General features: G+C 39.1%; 1 protein-coding gene across 1 annotated transcript; it reads left to right on the top strand.

The window, feature by feature from the left end:
• The first annotated feature begins 360 nt into the window (after nucleotides 1-360).
• On the top strand, nucleotides 361-10,707 carry LOC108675026. Its single transcript, XM_018163013.2, has 8 exons — nucleotides 361-1,046; nucleotides 1,992-2,144; nucleotides 2,953-3,063; nucleotides 3,602-3,717; nucleotides 4,722-4,807; nucleotides 5,597-5,777; nucleotides 6,807-7,376; nucleotides 7,841-10,707. Exons 1-8 carry the CDS (start codon nucleotides 560-562, stop codon nucleotides 10,562-10,564), a joined length of 4,428 nt encoding a protein of 1,475 aa, XP_018018502.2. The 5' UTR covers nucleotides 361-559; the 3' UTR covers nucleotides 10,565-10,707.
• The last annotated feature ends 2,203 nt before the right edge of the window (nucleotides 10,708-12,910 follow it).

Here is a 12,910-nt window from a genome sequence, read left to right as displayed (position 1 = left end):
GTTTCGAACTATATCCATCAATCACAAACGAGAATGCCGCTACGTGTATTACAGCAAGCTTTGATAGTACGGCTCCTAGTCAAATGTGTAGGACTAGAACTGCATTTATTCCATGGCACAAGTACCGTTCTAGTCCTCACTCTAATTCCTACTCAAAGCAACAAAACAGCCAAGTGTGAATTTAATATTTGAACATATTTTGACACTTTTAGTTCCAGTGCCCTGTTATCTCATTGTGTTCGATGCATTGCATGTTTTATCATTTTTTAGTATACATACTTATACATATTGTTTATTCATATAAATATCAAAATCTCTTTTTCTTTTCCAGAAGTTCAATCTAATTCACTATCTCCAATAAGATATTCTAAAGCATCATGATATAAAATATGTTAATTGTAGCTTAACGGGACTCTCATGCAGTGACTAATTTATTTTAAGAAAATGACATAAAATGTTTGCGTCATTATTACACCGTCATCTGCATTATTGTTAGTGCATTATCCCCAGTGAATGTCATGCCTGATCGCCCGTACGATTGATTGATAGTCAACCCGTGATGACCGATGAATTCAAAATAATGAATGGGTCATATTGTCCAAATAATGATCCACTCTTTGCAAGAAGAACTAATACTCTCATATGCCGGGCCAAACTGGATCAAGATGACCCACTCAAGAGCAAAAAGTGCGACCCGCTTTCTGCCAATAGCACTACTACGCTCCTATGCGGGGCCAAACTGGATCAAGATGACCCACTCAAGGGACAGAAGTGCGACCCACTTTCTGCAAATATCACTAATAAGCTCTTATGCCGGGCCAAACTGGATCAAGATGACCCACTCAAGGACAAACAGTGCATCGGTATTCGGACAAAGTCTCCTCATTTCTCCGAGTGTGCGCTAGGCAGAAGACGACGACAGCCACTGCGACTCGCACTGCTTGTCATGGTCGCGATGTTTGCTCGCATCGTCAGCGCAGAGCCTGACCATGAAGACGTGTTGTCTGTCGTCAGACATGAGGCGGGTGACTACTACACGCTTACAGGTTAGATTTATTAATTAATTAATTATTTAAGGTTAGATTAATTTACGCTTTCATGTGAATATAACAATATTTCATTGTTATTGGTAATATCATCGTATTAATTTAAAGTTATTGGAAAATATTCATTTCCTACAAGCTTGCATTACTACACGCTTACAGCTGAATGTTTGAAATATTTCATTGTTATTAGTAATATCATAGCATTAATTTAAAGTTATCGGAAAAATATTCATTTGGTATAAGGTTAGATTAATTCACGCCTACAAATGAATATAACAATATTTCATTGTTAAATGTTATTGGTAATATTATCGTATTAATTTAACGTTTTTTAGGAAAGATTTGTTCGCTTTACTAGGCAGTTGCATATTCTAATTAATATTATGTAGAGATATTTATGCACGTTCAGAGGTGCGTAGATACATATTTACAATTTGTAAAAATTATTTGTAAATAAGATTGAACATTTTGTATGCAATTTAAAATTTCTAAGAAATATTATAACACCGATTAGTAAGGTTTAATGCTACTCAAATTCTGACTTAGATTTTTGGTAAATTAAAAATTAGCGTTCACGATTAATTTGATTCTCATTAACTGGAACAACTCCTGTTTTTTAATATTTTTCCGCTCAAGACTTACATGTAAAATGAAATTTTGACGTAATTTATAGCCGCAATAATTTACTTTTGTCGCCGTGTAGATGGCGCCTATGTATTTATATACATTTATACATAAAATAAAATAAATAAATATACATAAAATAAAAAATATAACTCAGTACTCACTGCAGTGAGTGACAGAGAGCGCATTTTCTCGTCGAGGAAAACGTGAAGTCACGGACGGACGGACGGACATGACGAGCACAAGAGCGCCTTTTTTCCATAAATGAGAAAATGCGCTAAAAATACAGATGTATTTATATACAATTTTTCCTACCTTAAGAGTCATCAGTGTGCCGCTGTCTGGGCGGTGATGCGTCGTCCATCAGCGGCCCAGGCGCGTGGCCGCCTGCCGAGGCGTCCTGCCGCTGCCGCTGTCCTCCTGAGCGGCCGCTGCTGCGCGACGACTCATTCTCCTGCACCGACAGCGTCAGCGGTCAGTCTTTTGTATTGGTAATAAACATATTTTATTGCCAAGACAAAATTATTATTAGTAATTGAATTACTAATAATAATTAGTAGTAGAAAGTAGAGAATAAAAATTAGTAGAGAAAGTAGAATTGAAAATAATAATTTTCAATTAGTAATTGAAAATTACTAATACCAATATTGGTAATAAAATATTATAAATAAAGTATTAGCTATGAAATTTTAGCAACAAAGTATTGGGAACAAAATGTTTTTATAAAATATTATTGAAAAAACTGTAGTAATTGTGGTGTCAACCTTGAATGAGCCGATCTGGCCTGTCGCCGATTCCAGACTTCACAGAATTCTTACAAGCTTCTGCGGTTTCGAAGCTGCAACTCACTGCTCTAATCATGGTTGTGTGAACTGTATAGACTCCCTGCTTGATCGAACCAACCAATAAGTTCTTCATCCTCTTGAACTAGACTCACTTATCTTAGTTTAACAACTATTGTTGTCATATTTCTCGAGCCAATAGCGCTCTGTTATTTTGTGGTAAAATTTGGTCTAATGCACGGTAAAAGCATCTGCAGATAGTATTAGGAGCAAGTATTTTCCGCTTCAAATATCTGGATAAAAATTAGAAAACAAAATTTTACATATCAATTCTATTCAAAATATCGAAAATTATGGCTAAAAATTGGAAGAAATCAGCCTGATATTCGAAGTGGAAAATACTTGCCGCTAATACTACTGGGTAATACTTTCCCGTGTTCAAGAACCATTAAGGGTATTAATTAAGCACCTTGTTATAATGCTGACGTGGGTGCCACCAGAGTGCAGTCTCGCCGAGTTCGTGGGCGGGGGCGGACGTGCGCCGGTGCCGCTCGTCCACCTGCCCGCGCGCGGCCAATTGCTTAACCCCAACGACGAGGTCGCCATCTTGGGTGAGCAACTGAATAAATTCGTTAATTAATTTGTTTGAGTCTAAATATAAAGTTCAAAATAATAATTTATTTGTATTATATGTTTTCTTTGTGTATGACAGACATATTTAAATAAGTAGCAGAGTGTTTTATTAAAAAACAATTAGCGTGTTTTTTTATTGGTTTGTGTCGTGGTAGTCATGATTTACGTAGCTGTCTCCTCAATCCATCGTAATTTACAATGAAATCATTGTTAACCTAAGTGCGATATGAAGTAAATATGTATTCATGTTGATAGTCATTCCTCTGAAATATTTTTCGTCCAATGTGGTTTTCTTTAATTCATGCTCTACACAATGCTCTATTACTATGATATAAATTGTATTACTTATTTACTCGCATTATTCATCTGGAGCGTGAAAAACGTTCGAGTTCTTTGAATTCGGCCTCTTTCATGGGTGTACGTCGCATTAATTTAATTCTCGATCGTTTAAATTATATTATTATTATGTATAATTTTATAATATAGTATACTTGGTAAACAACAAACCGTGCGCAGGCGCAGAGTCTGCGCAGTCTGCGCCGCTTTGCGTGGTGCAGGAGGCGCGCAGGCTGACGCGACGCGGCTGGCAGGCGCTGCCTAACTCCACGGACTTGGAGCCGCCCTTCAGGTGCGTGTGTGTGTGATGTGTGTGTATGATGTGTGTGGTGTGTGTGTGATGAGTCGATATGTTATTATAATCAATCGATATGCTGTGTTATTATGATATTAATGCGCATTTAAGAATCGGCGACAGGCCTACGGCCTACTAAACGCTGAAACCGCTATTATTATTATTATATTATATTATTATCATTAACCTATTTAATCGTTAAAAGCTTATTGATTTATTCGACATATATCGTTCTAACTTGACTTGAGTCGTCTCGTTAACGTATTAAATTACGTGTTAAAAATGTTCAGCCGTTGAAATATTATTAGGTTATATTTTTATATCTTCATATCTCAAGAATAATGAACCTATCTATGCGAACTTGAAATTTACTGCCTCAAAGAAATATGAACTTGATACAATATGATTAATCAAAGGTTATCAATTTAAAATTCTTTGTGCTTGAAGCATTATAAATTAATAATAATATGAACTCGAAACGCTATAAATTTAAATGCCATTGAACTTTGAACGCTGATCATTTAATTAATACAAACTTTTAACTATGAAATTTTAACGGTCATGAAAATTATCTAATGATGCATTTCTTTTAATAACTTATCTTAATTCAACCTCTGCGCCTCATAAGTGGTTTATCATAACATCATTTATTTTTTATATCTATCGATTCTTCATCTTCTGCTGCCCACTTGACTTCTTAATTAAGTCATATTTGTTATGTTTGGTAAAGGTTATGGTTGCACAGGTTGTACCGATACTAAAAGTTATGGTTGCGCAGGTTGTACCGGTACTAAAGCTATGGTTGCACAGGTTGTACCGGTACCAAAGCTATGGTTGCACAGGTTGTATCGGTACTAAAAGCCATGGTTGCTCAGGTTGTACTGTACTAAAAACTATGGTGGCTCAGGTTGTACCGGTACTATAAGCTATGGTTGCACAGGTTGTACCGGTACTAAAGCTATGGTTGCACAGGTTGTACTGGTACTATAAGCTGTGGTTGCACAGGTTGTACCGGTACTAAAGCTTATGATCTACCTCTCTATTGTCGCCAGCCTCCTCTACAGGAGGAGCAGATCTCCTAAACTGGCTTGGTAATTACCAAGTTCATACACACGGACTTCTTGTAAATAAATAAGGAAAATTAATATATAATAGGCTCGGATTGTTCATGCAGATGTAGTTGTGTCTAAACAAGTACAAACAATGACCAGCAAATTCATGATTTTAATTATCAGAGAGTCGAACCATTCTTCAGATAACATCGGTTGATTGTACGGCAGGTTTAACGAAATAATTTAAATTTATCAACAACGTTTCCATACAACAACATTCTTTTTCACGTTGCAAAAAACATCGAGTAATTAATTTTTGTTGGAAATAAGTACGTAAGTAAGTAAGGATGTGTGTGTATTTTCTTTATGTTATGTATAAACGTAATAGTTTTAATTTTGATTTCCAAACGAAACTTTACTTTGCAAGAAATATTATTTTGAAATAAACATTTTGTAAACGGAAGACTATCTTGAACTGAACAATATTTTTAACTAAGCTATATTTTCATCGAAATATTGTGTTTAACGAAAGATTATTTCTCTGGCAACAATACTTTGAATAACACCATATTTTATTTGCAAATTTATTTTGAACTGGATGTTATTATCAACGAACTATTCTTTTGAACGAACATTAATCACAACGAACCATTATTTTGAACTGAACACTAATCTTAAAGAGCCATTATTTTGAACCAACATTAATCTTAAAGAACTATTATTTTGAACCAACATTAGTCTCAATGAACCATTATTTTGAACTGAACACTATTTTTTGAACGAACCATTTTTTCCAAACGCTAACCACCTGACCCCCCTCCACACCAGCGTTGAACAAGGCCTCTCCGCGACGAGTTCCTACCCCGGGTCTGAGGGGGGGCGTCGCCCCCTGGGGGCCAAGCGCCCCCCGCTGCTGGCCCCGTCAGCGGGGGACCCCCGAGTGTCAGCGCCGAGTGTCAGTGGCTCCCTCAGTGCCGCTGACTCAAGCTCCACCGGTCGCCGCAGTCAGGTGACATAACCTCCCCTCAAGTCAAATGGCGTTTAAACTACGTTGATTGCGAGTTATTTCGTTGAAGCAACGTTTAATCAACGTTTTTTTCTTCATCAGTTGTCTTTTAAGACCTTGAAATCCATTCAAGAAACACCCCTAGTAACACATATCGTTTCCCTGACAAATGACGTTGAAACTACTCTTAACTAACGTAGATTCAACGAAACACCATTTCACACCATTCAATATCAGACATTTGGTGGGATATTTTGGGCACTAATTCAAGGCCATGCTGATGCACCACCCTCGACGTATATCATGCGCCGTGCAGCAATGAAACTGAGAAATGAACTGAGCTTCTCAAGGTTCGAACCCACGACCAGCCTCTTTCATCTCGGTGCTGCTACCCCTGAGCTACAGCCGCTCCTGCTATAATTTCAAACATGAATCAAAATCTGGTGCTATATTAATTAAAATCACACACGAAAAAGTACAAGAATCGGCGACAGGCCACACCAGACCCTTTCTTCAGCGCCGACATCACTAAGTTATGTTATATTGTGAATCTAAAGTCTGGTGCTGACTCTTCTGGTTACCTCATGGAAGTAAATAGGACGTTGTATTACTTTTGTTCAATTGGTAAACGAACAAAATGAGGGAGCTCAGTCTTAGCGTTCGTTGTTATGTGCGCGGAAACTCCGGAATGCAATGGCACTCGCTTCCGCATTAAATTCACTTGATGATTGAACTTTTTGTTCTGCTTTCGTTTTTTAAATTTGTTTGGTAACTTATTGATACTCATTTGATTCTGTGTCATTTGTCAAAATTCAGATTTTAGGCAAAAGTATTCACCAGCCAATTTAATTGGAAAGCTTGTCAATGCTGGAAAGCTTGAGCAAATTGTTTCCCCAAAGTTCTCTATACCAGAATTTTGTACCAATTGTTGCACTTCTCATATACAATATATTATATAATTTTTCGCAGAAAAAAGCATAGATGATTTCTTTAACTGTCAAACTAATTAGTAAAATTATTTCTTTTTTCAAGGCCAGCAAACCGGGGTCATCCAAGTCAGGTCGAGGAGAAGAGCACCAGCGGTTGAGCGCTTCTGGCCCTTGCCGTGACATCCCCGAGACGGTCTCCAACGCTGCGACTCGAAAGCACCACCAACGCAAACTCCAACACCTGCAGATGCAACGACAACTACAACTCCATCAGAGACATGGTGACGTGCATCGAAACCACACACCGAGTGAAGATAATTACAACTATAGCAACGACGATATTTCTGGGAGACACATCGATGATAAGATCAACGTTCATCGTCAGCGAAGGTCTGATCTCCATGAAACTGAGAGCGATCAACGGCTCCCTCAGGAATCGGCTCATGGAATGAGTCACTCTGACCACCATGGGATCGAGCGAGCGGATAGGAGCTCTGCTCCGGTTCATCAGCCTTTTTTCCTGTCCGCAGACGTAAGAAACGCGGATGATTTAGAGCTAATGTCCGGTAGAATACAGAACGCAGCGCCCTCAGACAACCCAGCGAGCGTGGACAACAATGGTCGCAAGAAACTCTACTTTAATCCCTCATATTTTGAACCTGAACTCTTGCAGGTGAGGTACAGTGGGGTTACATCGATTAGTAGGGCATTAAATGTTTGCTATATCCCGAAAGGGTTTTAATTTTGTATAAATACTTCAATCTTCAAATAATTTATGTTAAAAACTTAATAGCAAAGAAAACTCCACAAAAATTCATAGTATCTTTAAAGAAAACGTTTCTTTAAAGATACTATGAATTTTTGTGGAGTTTTCTTTGCTATTAAGTTTTTAGTGAATTTGCGATTCAATGAATTTTTGTGGAGTTTTCTTTGCTATTAAGTTTTTAGTGAATTTGCGATTCAAGCAAACGAGTGATATTATTACTTATAATTTATGTTTTGTAATTCAGCAATGGACTGGAATTTTTCATGTGTCATTCATTTGCATTTCTAATCTCGGAGAGATAATTAAGGTGTATATTTTCGAAAAATATATTGTTTCCTTCATTACAGGATATATTGTATTTTGCATTACAGGAGCCTCCACCTGCCGCTCTCGACTTCCTCAGCAAGATCCGAGAAATCATCAGTTCGGCAAAAACTAAGATGCGCACCAAGACTTTTCATCCGAGTCTCAACGACATCCCTGAAGACGACTACACTTATCACAGTCAATCCAGACCTCACAGTCGTTGTGCGTCCACTCCTCGCGCAAAATCAAGAATTTCATTCAATTTGGGTTTCCAAAATAAAGAAAATCCTGGGGATTCAGCCGTGAGCACGGACCCTCAGGTGGACGGTGGTCAACAAGACGAAACGTTCACCATTGATTCGCTGGACGAATGTTCAGAAGGAGGAAGCCGGGTGTCGACGCTCAAGAGAATAGCAAAAAGAGTCAATGAACGCGGTACGAGTTTCGTCTCAGAAATAATTAAAACCCTTGACCGTAAGAACCGAGATGCCACTACCGAAGTATCATTTGGCTCATCAAAAACGAAAAACTCTCAAAGGTCACTTCAATTCGTTCAAGTTCATACAAATATTCCCAAGCCATATAAATCAGCGAGTGAGTTGCGTAATCAAGTGCGTAATATTGTCAATTCTGACGAGCGACAGCCTGCCCTCATCAAACCTTCACTTCTACGAAGTATTATGAAAGATAGCAGGCAGAAAAGTGATGATGCTCCGAGCTCTTTTGATAATTTCTGCCAGGAGATGATCGCAACTTTTAATCGCATTCGCCATTATGGAGACACTAAAACTCCCATTTCAACTCTTGGCAGGCCAAAAAAATGTCTATCCGGCATTGAAAATTCTGAAACTACAGAAAAAAATACTTCAGGGAACGGTAAAGTTGAACAATGGCTAGAGGGAATTGAGAATGAGATCCCGTATGACCTTCATTCTGCAGAAGAAATCGATCTGCAGACTGGAACATCGCCGGCAGAAGACTTAGATTCGCTCGACTCTTCTGAAAAGCATTATGATCTCACGAAACGGAAAGTGCATGATGACCTCAGTGACGACGATGGTGCCCATTCAGGTGGCGAATTAATCCTATCTCCAAGCATTTTGAATAATATAAGAGTTGACGGAAACGCTTCTACCATTTCAGAAAATTCCTACGAGGTAATCGACAAACCTATTTCAGCTCCAGAGTCTTCCGCCAGCCGCTGCTCAAATTGTGCAGCGCCTGTTCAGGAAAATATTAACGATCGTGAAGCCCGCCTGAATGAGTCCAATAAGCAAGAAATGTCTTCCGATAAATCTGCTATTAAAGAAAATGGATTCAATAATTCATGCGCAAATAATGTTAAATATTCTGATAGTAACGTTGAGACAGAAGACGACGTCAACACCTCGTTTGACATGGATACGATCGATCGAATACCTCCGAAGAGGAGGAATGCTCGATCGCGTTCTATTTTGATTGGTAAATACTCGGACTACTGCGCCACCGATTCCGAAGATTGTTATGACGCGACGAGCGCAGTCTCCCTGCAGTCCATCACTACTCATGACTCCCAGAACAATGCAGATAGAGACAGTGGACATTTTGATTCGATTGGAGAAGATAACGTTGGCGAGTACGATGCCGTAGACCCTACAGTAAATGCTAATGTAGAGGCTCAATTACGACTTTCCTCTTCCAAAAAATTTAGTCCCGAGCAGTCTTCAGTATCTCCACCGGTGAGACCACCGAAATTGAAAAAGATGAATACTGCTGTACCAGATGAAAAACCTCCGTTGCCGCTGAAAGAGGCGAAGACTCCCGAGAGGGTGAATCCTCCGTCTCTTCCTGCGAAGAGAAATAAAGCCTCTAAGCCCCCCACAGAGAACGACATCATTCCTGAGTTATCAGACGCAGCGGCTGCTTCTATTCTTTTAGGATTGCAAGCTCATCCAGCAGTCTTGGGTCAAGTGTCTTTAAAAAACGAAAGATGTGATACATCTCCACTTGAAAACACAGTGCCAGTTTTTCAGACTACATTTAATTCTAAGCTCGAGCTAAACACCGTAAAGAATAAGAGTCCTTCTCATTTGCCTAAAACTGCTAGTCAAGCGGGATTTCACTTCAATCGGCATGAAAAGTTTTCCAATTCTGAAGAACGTGTAAGTGGCCAATTTATATTGGCTGCCGAAGGCAAATCGCCAGCCAGTAAACGGAACAGCTGGTCGGGAAGCGGCCTCGGCTCATCCTCTCGATGTAGTTCGTCGGACACAGACATTACCAGAAAAAATGTGAAGCTTTGTCAATGTGCCAAAACTGAACTGGAGAAACATTTCATCGAGAAAGGAAAATCCGATGCAGACACCATCAAGAAAACTTGGAGACGCGTAATTAAAAAATCCGACGTGTCTCAGCCCAAAATCACAACCTGGAAGACAAAACTCGCGAACATAGAGGAAAATAAGACACCTGAAAACCAATGCTCTAATTGTACGAAACAGAAACAAGACGACTCAGGTTACCAGAGCAGCGACTCCAGCGGAACTGCAAGCTCCAGCGCACCCATCGATGATGAAAGCAGTTGCTCCCTGGAGTTAGATTGCGCTGAGTCTATTGACACCGCACTTACGAGCATCAAACGCAAGTCGGGTTTTGGACCTCAAATATTCCCTAAATCACAGTCACTTCAACATCTCAGCGATGTTCCAGTCCTTGATGTTTACCAGAGCTTCGAAGGCTCACCCAACAGCAGCACCGGCCGCCGGTCCATCTCGACAGACGTGTCTTGCGAAACCGGCGATCCGGGATGAAGTCCTTTTATTTCTGCTTATACAATGTGTTCTTTAGAATATAGATATTTCATTCATATTTATGGGTGTAATGCCTTTATGTAGAGTGCAGATATATTTATTGTTAACCATAAGATTTTCTAACCCGTCTGTTGTTATCTATTTTTTAAGTGGCATATAATTTATGAATTCTAATAAATATGGATACAATAGTTTTACGTTTTTGAAACATTGAAACTTTTTATTAAAAGGTTCGCGTTTATTACGACTACACTGCCCATAATTGATTTTGTCATTAGAGACAGAGTGTTTTTTTGGGAACTCACGGGAAATCTCGTAACGCAATAGAAACTATAATGATCGGAAATTAGGTTCAGTAGTTTCGTGCGTTGCTTCTATTTGGCGAGTCCACCTCCTGCCTAAATGACATAATTTTTTTCGATCTCGAAACCTGGGCACGCTTTCGCCACAACTTTTTTGATCATACTGTTGCGCGATTCAACGTACCAAATCAGCCTTGGTCTTTTATTCAGTGCAACAAATACTCTTATCGAGCTTATTGGGCGCAAAATAGTCCCTATGTAAAGTAAGTACAGAGCAAGGTGAGGTATGTTAAGTGAGTAACGATACTTCATCATAGGTATCGGGACGTGAGTCAAGAGACCTCAGACCTTAACGTGAGTTAAGAGACCTCAGACCTTGACGTGAGTTAAGAGACCTCAGACATTAACGTGAGCTAAAAGACCTCGGACCTTGACGTGAGTTAAGAGGCCTCAGACATTAACATGAGCTAAAAGACCTCAGACCTTATCGTGATTTAAGAGATCTCTGACCTTAACGTGCGTTAGAGGCTTCAGACCTTGATGTGAGTTAAGAGACCTCAGACTTTAACATTAGTGAGTTAAGAGACCTCAGACCTTAACGTGAGTTAAGAGAGTTGAGATAGGTACCTCTCTTATGAAGAAGTGTAGTTGAAAAATCTGTCGTAGAATGCTGCCTAATAATTACCTTAGGTTATTTGCTATGCCGAATCCGGTCGCTGTGTTTCAGTACTCGTGGCCCGGGTGAGATAATTTTAAGTTTCTTATGACAGCAAATTACTCAATGATATAAATTATGCTTATAGACGCAGAAGAGAGAGGTCTAAAATATACCATAGTTCTCAAAATACTGCAATTTTGGTTAGTTATTGTTTTACTACAGTAGGAACGATGAGCCACCAAGTGATCGGAGCGATATTATTGGCTTGTCGATTGCCGAAGAATCTCGACGAAAAATTACTGATTACTGCGAGCCATATATGCCAAAAATGTCGCACTCAGTTAAGAACGAAACTCAGAAATACAAATAAAGAATTAGAAGATCGAAATGAAATTAGGAGGGAAAAGATCATGAAAATCTCCGGTCAGCCTGTTTAAAAGCTCCCGCGGGCAAAAGTTCATTATCAAGATGTAGTCCATTTTATCACTGATGAGCTCCATTTGGTTTGGGTATTGCGGCCACTTAGGTCTCTACGCAAATAAAATCAGTTTACACTAACAATGCAAACGAAAATCCGTAGATCGGAAGACCTGAAACTAGACCTATCTATATTCCACAACTCAGCTGAAAAATTTATCTGTACGTTTGACCTGCATACAACTACACTTTCATGAACTCCGAGTATGATTCATTAGAGATTCTCCTTGAAGTTCGTGTATATTTTTGACTAAATAATATTTAAAAACGCCCCATTTCAGTTAAATCAAACAATATTAACTCTGTGTACGCGAATACTTGTAAGAAGGTATTTCTTAGAGTTGATCTTAATAGAATGGTTCACCTCCAAACGTCTTGATGTGATTTAAGAAATACTACAACGACAAGAAAAAGTTACTTGATCCAAAATTTCGGACACTTCATCTCACTAGGTTTTTTTTCCAAGATTCCTAGCTTGATCACTGCTTTCATTTTATGAGTGTTATTTTTTGCTGTCACTTTTTTTCAAGAAGTAAGCAAAGATCATGGGAGTAAATTCGTATTGGTCAACTGTCTTCTTCATACAGTATCTCCTCGTGCGGAGTAATAGCAATAGCGGTTCCATCGTTTATTAGGCTGTTTAGACCTGTCGCTGATTCATGACATCGACGAACATTCACAGGTTGTTGCGGTCTCGAACAGCGAACACGCAACCCGCTGCTCCAATTCTACTGTGCTAAACCGCCCAGCCTCCAAGCCGCACATACTGTAGGTGGAATCGAACCCCCAACTCTGCTCCAATCTTGGTACGCTGAACAGTAACCACTGGTAATTGTTTGTATGAATTGCATTGCAAATGTAAACATTATTGTATTACACGCTAAAAACATCTTTACCTCTAATTATTTG

This window comes from Hyalella azteca, unplaced genomic scaffold (genome assembly GCF_000764305.2).
Source record: "Hyalella azteca isolate HAZT.00-mixed unplaced genomic scaffold, Hazt_2.0.2 contig15786, whole genome shotgun sequence".
Lineage (NCBI taxonomy): Eukaryota > Metazoa > Arthropoda > Malacostraca > Amphipoda > Hyalellidae > Hyalella > Hyalella azteca.
Note: the sequence above shows the minus strand (reverse complement) of the source record. Positions and strands in the feature narration are given on the sequence as shown.

Excerpts from the sequence above, each read along its gene's own strand:
- LOC108675026 (XM_018163013.2), top strand. The coding sequence starts at position 560 with ATGACCGATGAATTCAAAATAATGAATGGGTCATATTGTCCAAATAAT. Across the intron at positions 1,047-1,991 it reads TGACTACTACACGCTTACAG|AGTCATCAGTGTGCCGCTGT; the intron begins GTTAGATTTATT and ends TCCTACCTTAAG. Across the intron at positions 3,064-3,601 it reads CGACGAGGTCGCCATCTTGG|GCGCAGAGTCTGCGCAGTCT; the intron begins GTGAGCAACTGA and ends AACCGTGCGCAG.